Source organism: Xiphophorus maculatus, chromosome 10 (assembly GCF_002775205.1).
Source record: "Xiphophorus maculatus strain JP 163 A chromosome 10, X_maculatus-5.0-male, whole genome shotgun sequence".
In the NCBI taxonomy this organism is placed as follows: domain Eukaryota; kingdom Metazoa; phylum Chordata; class Actinopteri; order Cyprinodontiformes; family Poeciliidae; genus Xiphophorus; species Xiphophorus maculatus.
Window position 1 is genome coordinate 11279409 of NC_036452.1, and position 20093 is coordinate 11299501.

Here is a 20093-nt window from a genome sequence, read left to right on the forward strand (position 1 = left end):
TGTTCCAGCTGTGATATGGCCCACAATTATTTGCATCCATGGTAAAGAGGAGTAAAAAGCGTCTTCTATTGTAGTTGCATAAATTCACACTGAAAATTTTACAGTTGTTTTTACACTATACTATATGTCCACATACACCTCAGTGTTTAATACTTTGTACAACCAATGTTTACAAGCTTCAGAGCTTGTTACTCTGGAAGCTTCTGCTAAACGTCAACTCCCCTCACTGGTTTTCTGTAAGTTTTAGGTCTGGGAACTTAGCTGGAAGGTAATTTCCTAAACTTGAAGCAGTTCGGAATCTACCAACTTTCCCAAGGTCTTTGGTAGAGAATCGAGCCAACAGCATCTCAGATCCTCCATAGTTCTTAATGGCTTTCCCACTAAATTATTCTTTATTCCATTCACACTCAGCTGGAGATGTTTGTTGAGGAACAGGTCCGTCTTACGAGTCCTACGAGTTTACAGCAAGCTGCAAATGTTTGTGATGGTAGGACAGAAACTTTTTGTGAATTCCAGCCCAACAAGTTGTGGTCGGTACAATCACACCATCGACTGCTGTCATTTTTGTTTCTTACTGAAAACATGTGTTCCTCGCTGCATCTTGTGTAGAAGACAGGTAAAGCAGATGGTTAATGGAGTCTAAGTGGGATGACATGAAATCCTGCACAGCTTTGTTAACCATGAACTCCCCACCTCCTCCCGCTCCTCCTGCTTGTCAGGCCAGCTCCGATTAGGGAGTTAGGGGATCTTTGTGGCCATATTTTAACACAAGCCAGAGCACTTCGAGGCCCCCCTCAGCCTCATATTTGCCACATGTCTTCTCGCTGTTGGGGCTAGCTGCCCTCCAGAGAGCTGTTCTACATACGGCGGACAAGGAGTACAGCTTCGCGCGGAAGCCTGCTGAGACCCTGCATCATTTATCTTTCTGCTGCGAGGTTGGGCCAGTACTAATTGTCTGTGTATGCGTGTTTGCATATGTATATACTGTATGTGTGTGCATGTTTCAGTCCTTGTCTCCTGGAGCTGTGCACATCAGTGAGATGATAGGATGAGGTAAAGAGAGGAAGAGAGGCCAAGCTGATGTTGCAATCCCATCAGAAGGGGCTCAGATGAAAAGGCCTAACAAATACATCCAGTAAAACTGCTCTGGGAGCTGAAATAAAACACAACCAATGCTGCTTTTAAAGAAAAACTCTTGTATAGTGGGGGGCACAATTTTACCTGTAATAGACAGGATAACATGACGTAAAGGAGGACAGAAATGCGAGTGAAATTGTGTATCGTGACACTCATGATGGACACAAAGAAAGTTACTTTTTTTGCTGCCTTTAGGAAAAGTTTAGAAACTTATGGAGTTTAATTGAATTTTCCAGGTATAGATACGAATGGAAGAATCATCCATCTCCTCAATTCTTTTCTCCTTGGTGAGCATTAGCTTAAATCGAAGTTTCAGAGCAGCGGGTGTCTTAGTGTAGATTATCGGGGCTCCTACCTTTCTGTCTCTTCTGTACACCAAAGAGCAGAGGCAAGGAAAACTTTGGATTTTAGCTTGTGTGTTTTAATGTGTTTTAAGGTATATTTTGTGTATGAACTCTTAAAGTAAGGAGTAAGAAAGGTCTCTAGCTATTTGCAGGGGGCCGTTTTCCCCAGGGGTTCACAGTATTAAACATTTGCACATAAACTTGAAAGGTTTGTCAGAAATTAACTGACAACCTAGATGATTTGGGTCCTGAAAGGAAGATAATTTGGCCATGAAGATTGTGCTGGAATGTTGTGATATTCCCGTCCACCTGTACATAGTTGACAGGACTAGTGATTATTGTTTTACCTCCAAGATATAAATTTGTTTAAAACCTGTTTTTGTAGTTCTACTCCACATTTGTTCCTCTCTGTGACCTTATTTTATGATGATGTAATTTCCTCTTATGCTAACAACTAACTTTCAGCTATCATTCCCTCTAGATCTGTTTGCCAGAACTTGCAAAAGAAAAAGAAAAAAGTTGAAGTGAAATGATCCATCAGTGATCCTCCTGGCTCTGTGAATTCCTGTCTTGTGTGGGGTGTTACGGCATGATGCTCATGCCCTGTCTTTGTGTTCTGTCTCTACACCACCCTGTTCTGGACTTTATCAACATGTCGTTTGGCTTGGCCTCCTCCCAAAGTAAGCTTGAGTACAGCACAGAGTTGGCCGTCTCACTGTCCGCTGGGAGAAAGCTGAGTGATGTGCGCGTCTGTAGTCTGCATGTGTTGGTGGGTGCATTCTGAGGGTAGAGGGGATTGTCGAAGCCACCTCTCTCTCCTTGGACTGGGAAGCTCTGAATCATGCCGGCTTTTCCTGGAAGAGACCCAGAGGGAACAGGGCAGAGCCGGCTGGACTCGAGCAGGCCGTCTCAGCCGAAGCCTGGCCTCTCGCTGACACCAAGCTGGTGATGAGAGCAGTTCTTATTTCACCCGCCTTCCCTCTGCTCACCAGGTTGGCACGCTGCAGGCGCTTTCCTGTAACTGGGAAGTGTTTCCAGTTCTAGTCTGTGAAAGAAACAGATAACCTCATCGAGCTGAACTTTAAGAAGCAAGGTTTTAATAGATGCAGTGCTTTGTAAATCTGTTTGTACTCCTTTAAAATTTTACAATTTTACATGCCACAGTCTTAAACTTTAGTGGGTTCACTTGGGATTTTATGTGATAGACCAGGGGTGGGCACTCCCGGTCCTCGAGGGCCGGTGTCCTGCAACTCTTAGATGTCTCCCTGGTCCAACACACCTGAATCCAACAGCTGAATCTCCTCCTAAGTGCAGTCAAGTTCTCCAGAGTCCTGTTAACGACCTCATTATTTGACTCAGGTGTGTTGAAGTAGAGATGCATCTAAAAGTTGCAGGACACCGGCCCTCGAGGACCAGGAGTGCCCACCCCTGTGATAGACCAACACAATATTTAGGAAAATATGAAGTGGAAAGAAGAAACATGGTCCTTACATTTTCCTACAAATAAAAATCAAAAAAAGAACATCATAGTTCTACATCCTTTGATGTAGAACTATGCAAAAGATGTGTGTTTTTGGTAAACCTTGACCTTCATGTAGGAGGTGAATATAACAGATTTTCTTCATTCATTGTCTTTAACTTTGTCCATTTTCCAATCAAGTCTGACCAGATTCTGCTGGACTAGAGACCAAAGGCAGGAAGCAAACTAAAGTGCAGGGCATTCTGAGTAAATACAACCGAAACAATCAAGCAAGTCTATTGCTAGTGGAAGAAATGGCGGCTCGTGGTCTATAACCAAGAATTGTCCTTCTCCTAGGTTTTTATTTTTTTCAGAAATCAATGTGCACCATTATTTTTTTTTGTTTGTTTTTATTTTACAAGGACAAAAGAGAAATTGTACAACCTCTAAAATCTGATGCCACTCGTTTTTTGTGTCATGAAGAAGTAAGGTGTGCTCATGTCTTCTTAAGAGGCTGTCATGTAGATTCCTGCAGCAGTTCTTGATGTAGCGCCACCACTGGCTAGAGAGTGAACAGTTCTCATATTCAAAGAGTTTGATTCGTTTGACACTGTGCAGTATGAAAACGAACTGCGCCATCTGAAAATGTAACAAATGTTGAAATTTTGGTCCCTGATCAAACGGAGCCTACCTGACTATTTGTTTACAAAGTCTCACATCTGAGCTGTGGGTCTCTGCAGCTCCTCCAGAGTTAACTTGGTCCTCTTGGTTGCATCTTTGATAAATATCCATCTTCTCAGTTTAGGTGTACGGTCATGTCTGGGTTTGTTGCTTCGTCATGGTCTTTCCAATTATTAGATGCTGGATTGAACAGTGCTTTCTCTATGAGCTCTGTGAGTCACTATGGCACAATCTGGGCTACTTTACACAAAATCTTCATCACTGACACCCCTAGTGCCACAGTTGTGCAGTTGCCGGGGCTAAATATAATTGTGTCGAACTGTCACCTGCCTACGCTGTCACGTGCCGTGTTCAGTTCAGGGAAATCACTCTCTTCTGTGCCTGAGGTGCTGAGGATTGAGGCACGAAAGCCGATATTAATAGTAGAGTCCGTTTGTTGCTACAGGGTGTCCGCACTTTCCTGTTTTCTCTTTCTTTGTTTTGGCCGAGCACTGACAGATTTACCACTGGAGGAACTCCAGCATCTAAAACGGAAAAATAGGCTCTATTGTTCAAATTGGTCTCTAGTGGAAAGAAAACAGACACTGTTCTGAAGAAAATAACAAGGGAGTAATCATGGTTTTCAATGTGAGTCCTGTAAACAGTGTTGTCATCGAGACATGTTTGTTATTTCTGTAGGAAATTGAGGGAATAGAGGTGTTTTCTCCTCTCAGTGAAGAGTCCCCCTGAGGGTGAAAGTGTTGAGTCCCAGTGAAAAGTTCAGCTTTCTCTTTGAGGAGGTTCTCATGTCTGAATCCCTAAAGAGGCTCGCTGAGCACCGGCGTTTGATTGGAATCAGCGGTAAGAGGGCTGGAGATTGCTCAGCGTATCCCTGCTTCACACTGTCAGATAACGTTAACAGTTGCCTCTTCTCACAATTTTCTTGTCAAGCTCCAGTGGGAAATTAAGTCAGGAGAAATAACTGCAGAAAGTGATCCAGCTCGATTTGTGAGCAAGTTTTGGCAGGAATCTGCAAAGAACTCGCATGCAGATATGTTATCTAAACTCGGAGAGGCTGTAGCACAGGCTGGGAGAGAAAATAAGTTGTATTTAGAACTCTATATAAGGATGTAATCAAAGCTTTTTTAATGGAGTTACATTATTTTAGTTTAGCCAGTAAAATGAAAACCGGTCACTGTACATGACTTTTAAAGTATTCACACCAGTTGAACTTTTCATTCAAAAAAGCTGAAATTCAAATGTACCAAGACATGGCTGTCCACCTAAACTCACTGGCCACAGGGGTTTAGACTAACTTTTTCCTCTACATGTGCCTGAGAAAAAAAGTAAGTAACACCAGCATAAAAGTTAGATGCACCCAAATTTTTGAGCACACTGCATTAACGTTGCAGTTTTACAGTTCACTTTTTAAAAAAAATACTCCAATTAATGTAATATTGACATGTAAATGATTTATTAACAATCTAGTCAATGTAAAGTTCTGTATTTGAAGCTGAATTACTGAAATAGTGCTTAAAATGCAGATGCTGAAATGTAAAAATCTCAAGATAAAGAAAATAAAAGATAACCTAGAAGATGGTTTAAAGACAAAAAAATCTTATGATAATCTCAAACTAAGCATACCATTAAGTTCAAGCCATTTTTTCTTATGAAAAATTATTTCAACTCAGTGAAGGGAAATTTTTCTTCTGCAGCGCTGGGCTATGTTATCCTCTCAACTTCTACTGATGATGTGTTTGCTGTCATATATAGTTTTTTTTAGATTCATTGCACTTTTTGTTAGTTTCAATTTGTTAGTTAGTGCCCAGAGCAGCACCTTGTGCCAAGTGCTGCTCTGGGCAAATGCCAATTTGACCCTTATCAAAAACCATCAGAGTAGTCACCGAAAGACCTATGGGGTATCAGGAGGCACTGCAGACATCCATAGATCCTTAGGGGGGGAGAACACCTATTGTTCTGTATCCAGGATAATACATTTATGCATTTCTTCAACTAGAGCTAGTCAATGTTGATGCGAAGATGGAGATTACTAAAAACAAAATGATTCTGGAAGAAAACTTGTTTGAGACAGCAAAAGACTTAAAACTGAAACAAAAAATCACCTTCCTAAACATAATCCAGAGTTATGATGGATTCAGATCAATATATGCTCCTTTGCTAACAAAACCCAGACCTAAACCTAATTGAGAATCTGGAGCAAGACTCAAAAGGTGATCTTCTGAGACGCTATCCAGACAATAATCTAACTGAGCTTCTGGTACTTTCCAGAGATTAATTGGAAAGAAATCCACTAAAGCTGGTGAAGACATACCCTTCACTCTATATAAACGGAGTGAAAGGTGGTTCTACGAAATATTGACACAGGGAAGCAAAATGCAGACCAATATCCAGCTATATATTTGCAGATAAATTTGAAAGCATTAATTGTTTTTCTTCCACGTCACATAAAATACCAAATGTGAGACATTGAAGCTCTATTGTATGTACTCTAAAACCTCTCGTCAATGTAATTTATGTACAAAAGGTTTATCTCAAAAGATTTGTTCATATTCAGTCAATCTTACAGTTTTTTTTTAAGATTGAACTAAAATCTCTATGGTTTCCCTGTGGTTTTACCGTTATTTTGTTTGCCCCTTGAGAGTTGATTGGATGTAAAAGATTATTTGATGCAGCAGAATAAAATGAAGAGCAGCCATACTAAAGTAGGTTTTTCATCATTTTAATCTTTAAACATTTACACAGTGATTCAGCTTATGATGTTGTATTGAAAGAAACCACAGTTGTTAAAAGCTTTCCATTCCAACCACTAAATAAATATTGACGTGAACATGGTTAGAATCTGTAAATGTTCTTATTTTCTGAAAAATTGAAAACGACTGTCCTCTGTGGCTTTCCTTGTGCTAGTGCTTCTCATATTTTAAGATTATGTCTAAAAGACTTATCAGTGCAGTAAAGCTCTGTCTTCATATCTTTCTGGATGTGATACTTCTCTCCCCTGAGAATAGGAGAAAAGTCCCGGTGAGAAGTATCGCTTGTCATGTTTTGAAATGTATTGAAAACACATTGATTTTCTGGATTTATCTGTCACTCAAATGTTTCCTTGTAAAAATAATTCCAATAAAGGATTCCCTACAGTTTTGGGGAAATAACTGACAAGTGTGGAAATGTGTAGCTGTTAGATGTGGAAATGTCAAACGTATTCTCTGTGAAGCCTCAGAACAAGAGATTCCCTTTCAGTTCTGAGCTTCAGGGCTTCACTGGTTGTTCTCCACGTCCTTGGAAAGCCAAATCTTACCGGAGCAAACCCCAAGGCTTAATGTCAGCAAATTAATTATGGATTCACCCAATTAGTTCACAAACTACTCTGTGTGTTTGAGGGGAAAATGATTACTCTCCAAGATGATGTCTCTTCTCAGTCCTTGCCCCAGTGAGCATTGCTCTTCTCTTAGAGGAACTGTGTGTGTGGGGGGAGGGGTTGTCTGCATGTGTGAAACGACACGCAGCAGGCAGGTAGCATGACCTTTTTAATTATTCAGCCACCCAAACCTATCCACAGCATCCACTTTGGCTTTTATCACCAACACATTTCTGTTTTTCAAACAAAAGAGAATATTTCCGACGTTCTGATTTTAATATAGATCGATAAGGACCTAACCTAGAATAGTGGATTAATTGTTTTCTGTGAGTAATTGTATCTGGTAAATTCAGGTTTTTCTGAAACTTCCCACAAGTGTGCCAAGTATAGAAATGAACAACTCATAATTTTCTTCACTACTCTGTCTGAAGTCTAGCAGGGATCACTGTGTCATGGTCAAATTTATGGTGTAATATGGTTTTTTCCACTTGTCACATTAAGTTCCTGATAGTTTTCACTGTACTCTTCAGTAATTTAGAAAGTCTTCTGTAACCAGTGCTATCAGTTTGCTTAGCAACAATAAGGTCATCGTGGTGACAAAAATCAGAGTTCTGCTTGGGCAAAAGTTCCCCCAGATTATGATGCTGCCACCACCCTGCTGTACTGTGGGTTTGTTGTTCTTCTGCTGATGTTCTGTGTTGTTTTGTCAATATGTTACCTTTCATATGTCAAAAAAAGTTTAGGTTTGGTTTAATCACACCATGACACATTTTTTCCTGAAGGAAGAAGACTAGATGTTTGACCTGAAAGTGCTTCTTTCAACTCTGGGGAGTATAGGAGATTTTATCTGATCACATAAACGGTGGAATAAGGTGCTAAATGATTAATGTTGGTCCCATTTCTTTGCATTGCAAAATTCTGATAGTTTTGTTTCTCTGTTGGGCTGTGTTGCACCTCTAACACCCTGACAGCAGTCTCTGTGCATTTACCGATGTTGGGAAGAGTTTGTCTCCCATGGATGGCTTCACTGCGAAGCATGATTATGCTTCACAGACTCAATCATAACAAATATGGATTTCCACATTTATTGTCTTACCATCCCGTGGACAAACATTTCTCTTTCAGGGAGCCAGGGGCCACACGGGCTGAGAGCTTTATCAATCATTTGACTTCTAATGCCTCCTAAATATTAGGATTCATGTGTATGACCTTTGTGTTTGGATTTAGCATGCAACTTTGAATACCCTTTTAAAATGTGTTTGGCTGCACTACAGACTTTTGCTCGTATTCTTGTTTCACACTTTGACTAGATTACTTGAAGTGTGAATTGTTGAACGATGATGGGATGAGATGTTTGAGTCTCACGACCATTCTGCTCATTGCTAGTAAAAAGTAAATGGAGTACAGAAGAGAGGAAGTCCATGAGAAGTGGGCCTCTGTGCACATGAGCACTTTTTCCACCTTCCACCCACTTCAACTCGTTTTCATGTCTCACACATACGCACGCCCATGTATCTGGAAGACAGCCCGGTGATTGATGACTCTCTGTGAGAGACCTCAGAGGCAGCAGCTCTGCAGAAAGATGGACAGTTGAAAAGCAAGGAGGAGGGACTGAAAGACGGCTGAAATGAATCAAATAGCATGGTGAGGTCGAGCTGCAGCCGTTAACATGCTGAGGCCACCTCTTGCATTGTTTAGTGGATTTGAAAGTAACTTTATAAACCAGCTTCCTCTTGACAAAATCATTTTTTTTTTCTTTTTTTAGTTCCTTTATGACTATTTTTCAAGAAAATGCAGTTCTTAAAAAAAAAAAAAACTATTCATACTTTGTGTACTTTATCCATTTTTCTCACCTTCCAACCAAAAGCATTAATATATTTTGGGATTTTATGTGATGGAAAAAAGACACAATAAAGTGAATAAAAAGGTGATGCGTGTTCCACACCTTTCACTCTGATATATTACCAAATAGTCATCAAATTTGATGGTATGTTACTGAGAAACTCATCTAAAATAATATAAACTAAATATCTCTCTCTGTGTCTAATCTATATTGGCTTTATTATGCACGAGTGTAACTTGCATAGAATTACTGAAAGAAGCTAGCTTTTCAATGGTATTCTCATTTATGGAGATACATTTCTAGAAATCCACAGATACTATGGTATTCCCTCTGAGTTGATTTTAAGTACCCTCTATTGGGCTGAATGTGCAATTACATGTCATGTTATGGGACAGCCTTATTTTGTCAAGCTTAAGTCTTGCCCACCTCCTTCACATTGAATTAATTCAATATATGTCACATGAATGAGCTTTTAGTAAAAAACCTACAATGTTTTTTCAAAAAATGTACTTGAGATGTTGCTGCACGTGATGAAAAACATGGTGAGTCAGATGATGCTGCAGATGTGTTTGCCAAATTGAAGAAATTTGGAGCGCTTAGAGCATCAAAGTTTTGTCACTTTTAGAGCAAACAAAGCACTTTGTCACCACTGTGTGTGAGAATGTACGTGTGTGATTAAGGGATTTTTCAGCATCTGCTGCCTGGAGCTCCTTCTGAGCAAGAGGCAGAGCGACTTTGTTGTCGAGGTCTCTTTAGTGCCTTCCAAGTCAGCATTTTGCTGTGCGTTTACGACAATAATGTGCATTTTTTTACACCGCGTGTCTGTGTTTACCCAAGCCTCCTTGTGTTTGTAGGTGTATGTGCCGAGGCGGAATGCCCCGGGGAACAGCGCTGACTGTGCACTAGGAGTCTGAACCTTGTCAGTGTTTGTGGCTGAGGAGGAGAAGGAGGAGGAGGAGACGGAGGAGAGGTCCCCACCAGCACGCCGTGCCGAGCAGTGTTTGACGCCATGTCCCTGACTGACAAACATAAAGTGAAGAGACAGCGACTGGACCGGATCTGCGAAGGTAAAGAGACCTCCTCATTATCACTCCTCACGCTTTTCGAGATTATTTTAGGGAAACTTTTCAATAAACTATTGTTTTAAGAATTGCTTTTGTGCATTAAATCATTTTTTAAAATCAGAAATGGTATTTCTTGATTATTTTCATTGGGTTTCTTTCAGTAGAAGGTGTGTGCCAGTTAGTTATCAAAGTGGACTGTGGTTTTAAAAAGTCAAGTCTGTAAGAATTTTCCATCAAATCATACCTTTGGTTTACTGACATAAATGGCTGGAGTGACCAAAGTTCTCTTTGGCTGTATGAGCATCGAAGCACTGTCTTCCCAGCACTTGCTGCATACTACCAGTCAGCTGGCTGAAAGAAGGCTCTTATGCAGGGGTGGGCACTCCTGGTCCTCGAGGGCCGGTGTCCTGCAACTCTTAGATGTCTCCCTGGTCCAACACACCTGAATCCAACAGCTGAATCTCCTCCTAAGTGCAGTTAAGTTCTCCAGAGTCCTGTTAACGACCTCATTATTTGACTCAGGTGTGTTGAAGTAGAGATGCATCTAAAAGTTGCAGGACACCGGCCCTCGAGGACCAGGAGTGCCCACCCCTGCTTTATGGTTAACACTCACTTGTAAGAAACACAAACTTTATCATTTGACCAGGGCATGTTATGGTGTGGAAACTCAAAATAATACCGCATTCACAGCATCCTGCTGTGAGAATGATTCTGCCACCCAACATGTTTTTTTTTCTTGAAGTAAAGCTAGGAAGCTGATTAATCCAGATTCCTCAATAGGTTATTTTACAGAGTAGAATGACAAAAAAATAATATTCGTCATAATAAACACTTGAAAAGTATTAAAAACATTAAAAGGTGTTGATTCTTTATCTTTGCTTAAAATGTCTCAAAATAACATATTTGCGTTCATTAGCACAATTCCTTAACACCCACTTTGTGTTAAGGCTGAAAAGCTAACTGTACATCTTTAGTTGCCACATGTATGTTGCTTAACTACTTTCAAAGACTGCACAGATTTATTTCTCTATTATTTATGTTGTTGGTGGCAAATTTTCTCAATGTAGTTATGACCTACAGTAGTATTTCTTTGCTGCTCTCTGGAGGTCACCAGCTTCTGTGGAACTCTGCTGATTAAGTTGGTGAGGCTTTAAGTTTTGTCAATGCAAAGTTATTGCTGTCATATTTTAATATCATTATCAAACTGTTATTCAAAAGTCAGTAAACTATATTTTCTTTAGTCTTTAAACTGGTAGCTAACGATGGGCACATTAGTACTTGTAAAATAAAATCTATTCAAATGTTTTGCCAAATTGCATCATTTAAGTTTTTTTCCCAAAATCAGAGGGTACAAGTATTGCTGATTCTTACAAAAAAAAGAAAAACTGGGTAGCGATCATTATTCTTTTTCCATAGAAACAATGTGAAATTTAATTAGACTTCTCTTCCGTTCTTCCCGTGTTCACTGAGCTGCTGGCAAAATCAGAAGCAGTAAGCCTGTTTTACTCGCTTTGGAGAAATTCTCCTCCTTTTTCCTTTTGCTTTGCTCCTCACACATACCTTTCCTCTTTGTAACCTCATGGTTGTATTTTAACTTGCAAATGTGCAAATGAATATATGGTGATGATTCAGGGGAGTTTTTCTTTAGATGGTTCTAGGAATATTCAGCTTTTAGAAGTTTAACTTCTCTGTTGACAAAACTTTCCTGAAAGTATGCTTTTTCTTTTTTGCTTTAATTTCTCAGGTATTTTAACTAATTAAAAACTTGACTAAAAACTATAAAATATGTTCCTCTTACCTGTTTTAAGTAGATCCATCCATCCATCCATCCACCTACCCACCCACCCTTCACCTTATAATTGTTTCTAGCTTTTTAACAAGGATATCCAAACATTATTTTCACTGACTGCATAATAAATCCTCATTTTGCTTCAACTATCCTCGGTCTTATTAACACATTTTTATCATCCATTAGTGAGGAATATTTACTTATTTCAATAATTTCCTCCTGGCACACAGCATAAGTCTGCTGTGCTGCAGAAATCAGTGCATGATTGTTGACCTCTGCAGCTATCCAGAGATGAAACTGAGATCTCTGCCTCACTCTGACCCTCTCAGTTTGACCTGTGGGCTGTTTGTGTAGGAGTATCTCTTATGTGACTTATTGTTTTGGAGAAGCTCTCAACATTTGAACTGAGGTTCGACTACTGCAGGGGCTGAAACACTTTCATTTCTGTTATGACTGTTAACTGCACCAATTTTTATTTAGGCTTTAGGTTGTGGATTGAAGAGCAGTGGGGACCTAGACATGGAATAGGAGTGCAGACCCTCCCTCCCCCAACATTCTGCTGTGCACATTGTTACAAAGTCAGTCCAGGCGGCAGATTCTATGTGCCTTCCTGTGGGTGAAGTTTAAAGCTTGGCGAATGTACATTTTCAAACCCACTTGTTTGCCTCCACCTTGCATATACGGGTGTGTTTGTGTGTGTGTGTGTGTCAGTCAGACGGAGTCCTGAGGTAAAATCATCTCCACTCTGCCGTCTGGGTCCCCGAGAGGCTTGTTAAGCTGCTGGGCCCTCCTGGAGCCGGTGCAGGGAGGAGGCAGACATGACTGCGGTGCTGGAAAATGAAGCTTTATGCACCATTACCCCCAGTGCCAGCATATTTGTTTTGGTACATGATGCAAGCACCTCAGCATTGTGCACTTGAAAGGAAGGGCATAAGCCACACTTCCTCTAAAGGCTCATAAACTGGTCCTTGAAACATTATGATTCCCCTACAAACACTGCAGAATAATATTCAGCTGTCATACTGAGTGCTGGTTCGTATTTTATCTGGAGTCTATGTGATGTAGACCAACGCAACCTACTGTATAATTGCAAAGAGGAAGGAAATGATACTTGGCTGTCGGATTTTGCTCATATAAATCAATATAATATCCTATTCACTCTGACACTCCTAAATAAAATCCAGTGCTATGTAGTAGGCTGGAAGAATGAATGCAGCAGGTCAGTGACTTGATGCAATCTGCTGCTTCCTTTGATAGAAAACGTTTTAAACTAATTTGCATCATGAACTGAACTTAGTACACTGATTGATAACTGTTATCAATTGGACTGTATATATGATTGAATTGAACTGAATACACATCAAGACTAGTGAAAAGAAAGCCATGAGTTTTTCCTGCAAGCCCTGGACTAGACGGATAAACGCATTGAAGGATTATTATACCAAAATGCAAATCAAACTAACACAGCACGTTAACCTGAGCACACGACTCCCACTGGGGTTGGAGCATCAAGCTGTAGGAGGGCTTTGCTTCAGCAGGGACAGTGAAGCTGGTCAGAACTGAGGAGAGGATAGATGAAACTGAATATGGGGTAAAACTGGAAGACAACATGTTGGAGGACAAAAAAGATTTAAGGCAACAACCCTAAGCATACAGCCAGAGCTACCATTGAATGGGTATGTTTATGTGTTTGAATGGTCCAGTCAAAGTTTCTGTAGCAACAGTTCACAACCAGTTTTCACAGACACTCCCCAGACTAATTTTTATGTTCCAAATGAAAAGTATTAATACTTGACTTAATCATACTTATTATGGGTTAGTATGATTAATTTTATGTCATATTTGTATAAACAACAGTATTATATTCAGGTAGAAAGAGTCCACTCCATGTCAGATTTCAACATTATGAGGCAGTTATTTCAGTTATTTGGCAGTTATAAAAGCTTTAATATTTCATAGCGCAGCTGTTTACATTTAATCGGGGGGATCCTTCTTGATTAGATGGGCTGTTAAAGTCCAGCTGCTGAATTTGTATGTATTAAACACCTGAGACAGTTTAGTGATTCCTGTGGGAACGACAGTTTGTCTGCTCTGAGCTCAGAGAGACCTTAGCAGCTGGTGGTGCTCTGCCGTTGCAGGCAAAAGTTTGTGATTTGACTATGAATATAACTCTGAATTCAAAACTGCAATCCATATCCTCTAAATTAGAACACACAACTACTAAGTACGGGGAAGCTTATCAGGAAGAATCTCAAGCAGCTTGTAAAAGTTGTGCTTTTTTAATTAGCTTTCTTCATCTTGTTATTATCTTGTGACAGTACTCTCCTCTCATTGCTGAATAACTAGAAAATTGATCCAAAGGCATTCATTACTACTTCTGCAAACATTGCGGTGCTGTTTTGACGTCTACGTTTTCCTGCACACATGGGTTGCTTTTGGGTCGTAAACCGTTCACACAGAAATCTGATTGTGGTCGCATTTAATTAAATGAACGACCACGGAAAAAAATTTAACTGCTCATCAAGTCCTGGTGTGTGAAAGTAGCTTTAGGAAACATTTTAGAGCTTCTAGCATAAAGCTGAAAGCTGTACCTAATGCAAATATGAGACACAGTAGGTGGGACAAAACATTAGAAGTACTAGTTACGGGGCGTGCTGTGGTGGCACGGGGGGTTAGCGCGCCCCACGTTTGGAGGCCTTGGTCCTCGATGCGGGCGTCGCGGGTTCAGCTCCCAGTCCCGACGACCTTTGCCGCATGTCTTCTCCTCACCCTCCTTCCTGTCTGCCTACTGTAGAAAAAATACGAGCCACTAGCGCCGCAAAAACTCTTCGGAGAGAAAAAAAAAAAGGAAAAAAAAAGAAGTTGTAGTTACACTGCCTTTTTGTGCTCTTTTTAATGGACTAATTTTATGAGTCTGATAACAGAATACAGCGTTTGCGTGACATTTGTTTAAATTACAAAACGTTTGGTGCGTGAGACAATTAGTGTAGATTTGTTGTGAGCTATTGGCTGGGTGAGTTGTTGTGCTGTCAGTTTAACACAGATCTGTTGCAAATCAAGCAGCTAAGTTAGATTCATTCATTATTCATAAAAAATCAGCAATTACAACTGAAATGTATGTTGAGGTTGGTATAGCTATATGCATTCATATCATTTTCCTTACATAATGATTCCCTAGCAGTCCTTTATGCCAAAGAATGGACTGTGCCTTTGAAACAGTTTTAACAATTATAGTTGCAGTTGAAAGTGTATTATTTTTTCATTTAGATTTTTTTTTCAGCATTGTGTATTTTTTCAAGAGAAAATTTTTTTCTGCAGAACAATAGATTTGTCTAGTCAGAATTTTTCCATTGTGTTGCTGTATCTGTGAAGGAATGGGACAGCTTAATTTCCAAGAGAAAAAATAAAGAGATGTCACAACGACTTGCACACTTTTCATGCGAACAGGGTCTGAAATGTAAAGCCTCACTATGATGCTGGAATACGCAAACACAAGTACCCACAGCTCTCCAGATGGTCGTCATAAAGGATCAGAGAATCTGTCCTCCAGCCACCTTGGTGAGGGTGTAAAAACAAATAAACAGCTTGTGGTTTGTTCATGAGCCAGTGACCAGGCAGAGTTGTCCCACTGATTGCATGTTGCGGCGTGATAAGGCTGCCATGGTGATTGTCTCAGAGCATAGGGGGGAAACACAAATAAAGGGAGCTTCTTCTTTTGCTTTCCCTCGCAGGTAGAATCCTCACAAGACAAGGGAGTCACTCATCTTAATCCAGGTTCCCAGTTTAAACAGGCTCATGGCTGGCAAACATCTACAGAGGAGATAAAGCCGTATAATTCTTGCTGTCTTCTTTCCGTATTTTTCCACAGGAAAAAAACGATCCGCCGTTTTCTTTGAATCATATGCTTCCCAAAAAAATAAAACTCAGCTCTCATTTTATGCAAAGAGAGGTTTTTATTTATTTGAATTATACCATCATCCAAATTGTTCATTAAGGCTGTGGGATCACAAATGAAGTATCTACGGATGCCCGGTGGGTAGATGACAAGGCCGATTAAGCCATTAAAGTCCTTGATATGTATTTAACATAATCTGGCCTGTCTGCAAATAAGGAAGCATGGAGCTGGTTGGGAATGCTTTTTATCAAAAGATGCTAGTTGGCTCAATCAAAGCTGCTGCTGGGAAGCATGAGCGTTATGAGGAACAGAGAGCAGCTATCTGTCTCCCTCTGTCTCTCAGGGGGAAGGAGATTCATTTCTGTCGTCTGAAGAGATGAGGAGTGATCTGCCACGGCCCCTGTTCCTTTCAGCCTCAGGTCCTTTCATGTTCCCATCTTAATTTGAGCTGATCCAATGTTTATCATTCTGCAACGACAGGGCTGAGAGCGAGGCAGGGACAGTTCTGCTCCTAAACCAATTTTTTGATTTTATTCTCTTTGCTGAGATTGTTGTTTTGCTCATAGACTGCAATATTCCCTCCCTCTGGGTTAGATTGGAGCTGCACTAATCTTGTCAGATAATGTTTTAATCAACGGCTGCATTTTATTCGTAGTGTGCAACATGATGGCACTTTATGCTGGTATAATTAGGAATATAATTTATCTGTATCAGATTCTGAACGAGAGAGGAGTTATTACGCAAATAATTTTACGTTTCAGAGCTCCAACATTAATATTGAACATCTTGAAACCAATCAAAGCTCTGCTGGGAGAAATCAGCTTATTCTATTTTATATTATGTCATTATTGCTACATGGGTTTTTAAAATGAATATAATGTCATTTTAGCATTTATCTCAGTTACTTGATTGACACCTTCAGTCTGTAGCTGTGCTAAGTTTAGGCAGGTGCTCTCGTTGAAGAAGCCTTTAGATGTTGTTTATTGGTCAGTGCTCTGTCCAAACTGAGACATTTTCTGATGTTTCCATAAGTAAAGGTTTTATGTCATGAAACAAAGAAACTTCTTTTTAAAGGCCACAAGATGGGTCTCTCAGGTTGTTTAGGGAAGGAGAAGCTGTTAGCTCCCAGCTCAACCAAAAAAGAAAACCCTCAAAGTTTGAACAGTTTATTAATTCATTATTAGTAGAGTATTAGTAATTGTTAGTAATAGAAACAATCACAGGTCACCTTAGAGCAATTTAGAAAAACTAGGATGTAGTTGAGCCATCTTCTATTCCTTTCACTCCTGTGGACTTTGCAGAATTTCTTTTCTCTGTAAACAAAAATAACTTTATTTTACACTAAATTTATGACAATATCCCCACTATGGAGACTTGGTTGCCTGGTTTAGGAACAGGGAACAGGGAGTTTAGGAGCAGATTAATCTGATCTTTACTTAGAGTTAGAGTCCAGTCCCTGAGTGCCAGTGTCCTGCAACCTTCAATTCAACACACATCAATCAAATATCAACTGGACTGCATGCTCAGGAGAATGTACAGCTTGTCAGTTGAGGCGTATCGGACTCCTCAACTGCAGATGTGCTGCAGACTTTTTGAAGTCTGCTCTCAAGAACTGGAGTTTGACACTCCTGATCTAAACTACACCGTAAATGTTAACTTAACTTCATGACATCCTTTCCCTGCATGGACTCTAGATTTGCATATTTATGATTAGTAAAGGAAAAAAAGAACATAGCTAGGTTTCTTTTTTGTCCTGCTGCCAAGCTAATGACCATAAAGGATTTAATTGCTCTTTTTATACATTTTTGTAGCCTCTGACCAAGTGAGGCAGTAAAAGAACTACAGGACCTGATCTGTGGTTATACTTTTGGAAGTGTCAAATATAATAGTTTGAGAGATGGTATCCTGCATGTGTTTTACTTGATGACATGTTTAGGAGGTAATTCCATCATTTACATCAGCTATGTTAAATCAGAAACGTGTAAAACACGTAGGACACTTCGCGTAGAGTACTCAAACTGGACAGCACTAATCTAGAAAACATAATTTATCTGTCAGACTCCATCCCAACCAAATTATTAAGGTTGCATTTTGGCGTCCACCTCTTGTTAGATCTGATTAGCATGTCCTAAGTGAATGGATATGTTTTTCTCACTTAAGGTGGCTTTAATTGTTATAAACTGTGTAATATTTTTTGATTAGAGTGTTCCAACTTTTAATTAAAAACAATATGTTCAAAATATAGTTAGTATTTTTTTTTTCATTAGCCAGTACTGCTGAGTTAATCTTTTGATTTGTGGTTACAATTTAGTATATTTCTAAATCGGACAAAGCAGTAGGCATTATAGTGACTTTATTAGGATGCTTTACAGCATCTTAAGCCTTTTTTTTTAAATAAAAAGTGCTGGAGGAAATACAGACCTTTTACAAACCATTAACACCACAGGAAAAATCCATGAACGTCATATTAGATTTTTCAGTCCTCGACAGCTGAACCACTTTATATATCTGCCTAAAACCCCAGCTGAGCTGAGCGTAGCCTGCTTTCATCTAACTATACAATTTACCCTTTTTCCACCTTTGACAGGAAAATCACATTTTTCTCTCCATCCTTTCCCCTCTCTAATACACTCGTTCCCTCCCTCTTCTCTCACTCAGCTGCACACTCCTCATCCCTCCAAAAAGCAAGCGGGCTGTCGCCTCTCCCTTCTGTCCGCCCCATCTGCGATGCAGTATGGGCCGCTGGCTCGGTAATGATCGGCGGGCTGAGCGCGGGGCTGCACGCGAGCCCAAGATGCGGGCCCCCCAAAAATGAAAGACGAGGCTCCACTCGCTTGCTTCGCCGAGTCTTCGAGAGGTCTCACCCCGCAGCGGTTCGTGCTCTTCCTTCTAGTTGTGCAAATGTGCGACGTGCTGCGTCACACTCTGCAGAGACGGGCACAGTCTCGATAACACAGCAGATGCACATAAACCCTCCGAAGGCCATCGAACCAGAATTGGTACCATGTGTTTTGCCGTCCCCCGCCACCCCCTCTTTCCTCCCTGCCGCTTGTGTTCTGGTGAGGAAAGGCTCAGAGGCTTGTTAAAACTTTAATATACTGTACAATCACAGTAATTGAGTGGAATGTTGGAGTTCTTGCAGCCGCAGCTTTAATTTATGAAGTCCCCATGAAAGTTTAATGTATCAGCAGTTGTAGGGTCGCCACAATCTAAATCATTCGGTAGCTATCTCTGTTCTGCGCGGGCTGCCAAGTCCTGCCGTTAGCTTCTGGTGCCCTAGAAAGATGGCCAGATTGCTCTGAAGCGACGAATGTTCCTGGACGTCTGTTTAGCACATTGCACCTAAAAGTCTTTGACAGAACTGAACGTCTGTTTGTGTGTGAGCACCTTCGGTTATGACGTTAATTTTGATGTTTTAACCAAATACAGCCACAGTGCATTTTGGATTTTCTTGGTTTGGCTTTTTTTAAACTAAAAAGCCAAAAAAGATTATGGATCCCTGTTGCTTGGTGATTGTTGGATAAACTGTTCTCCGAATTACGGAGCAGCCCTAAGGCGTGTCAGCGAATACAGAGGAGATGGATTTAGTAATCCAACTCCTGCTTATATATTGTGGGGAAATATGGTAAGTTGCTTGATGAGGGTATATATCCAATGTCCTTGCAACAGTTGTACCAACACAGGCCTAACCATACTTGTGCTGTTTATAATTAATAATGTTTTGTCAGGAAGTGGGCATCTGAGTGACACACTGCCCTGGAAGGGGCTTATTAAGAAAAGCTATTGTCTATGATTGCTGTAGAGAAACAACATAGTGATTAATGGTGTCTTTTGTGGTGTGGGAACGGGGACACTGAGACTCAGACCTGCGAGGATATAGTGCAGAGAAATTACTACAGGGAAGCTGTTATGTGTCTAATGAAAGGAAACATTCATCCAATAACTGCAAGGGGCTGAAGAAAAAATAAAATCCTTCTATCTGTTTTTTGTTTTTACTACTTCTTTAATTCCAGTGTGGAATTATTTCACAGAAATTTCACTATTTCTGATATTATGTCATTGTTACTAGAGCTGCATGTTGTCTGAAAAACAGGTCATTGCAGCGTTATTGTTGAAACGTTAACCTACAATTCCTCCACTACTTTCTTTGTTTTACATCATCTTGATGTCGGCTCCTCTCTTTGAGGTTTTGCATGTTGTTCACTAAGATCAGGTGAATGTTGCATCAGGTGTGAGCATAAAGGACAGTGCAGGTCCATTCAAATGGCTAATACATTGCAGTCAGAGTTCAAATGAGTAGCACCCAAAATGTCATAAACCATCAAAATACTACCCAGTCCTTTGAAATTACTATATTACACACATTAATATGTAATGGCGGTTTGATAAGCTGTGCTACTCTAATTATTAGGTAATGGAATTTCTTGAACAATACTGGGCTTCTATTGCATTTATAGCTGGAAATCGACAGATTGCATATTTACCATATGAATGACAACCCATTCATATTACAGTTTAATATGATG

General features: G+C 40.2%; 1 protein-coding gene across 2 annotated transcripts in view; it reads left to right on the forward strand.

The window, feature by feature from the left end:
- Positions 1-20093, forward strand: part of ctbp2 (C-terminal binding protein 2) — a 138968-nt gene that overhangs the window by 34310 nt on the left and 84565 nt on the right. For both annotated transcript variants that reach the window (XM_023340962.1, XM_023340964.1), the window contains exon 2: positions 9674-9886. In XM_023340962.1, coding sequence (XP_023196730.1) covers positions 9829-9886 — 58 coding nt within the window. In that variant the 5' untranslated portion in view covers positions 9674-9828. The remainder of the gene's footprint in view (positions 1-9673; positions 9887-20093) is intronic.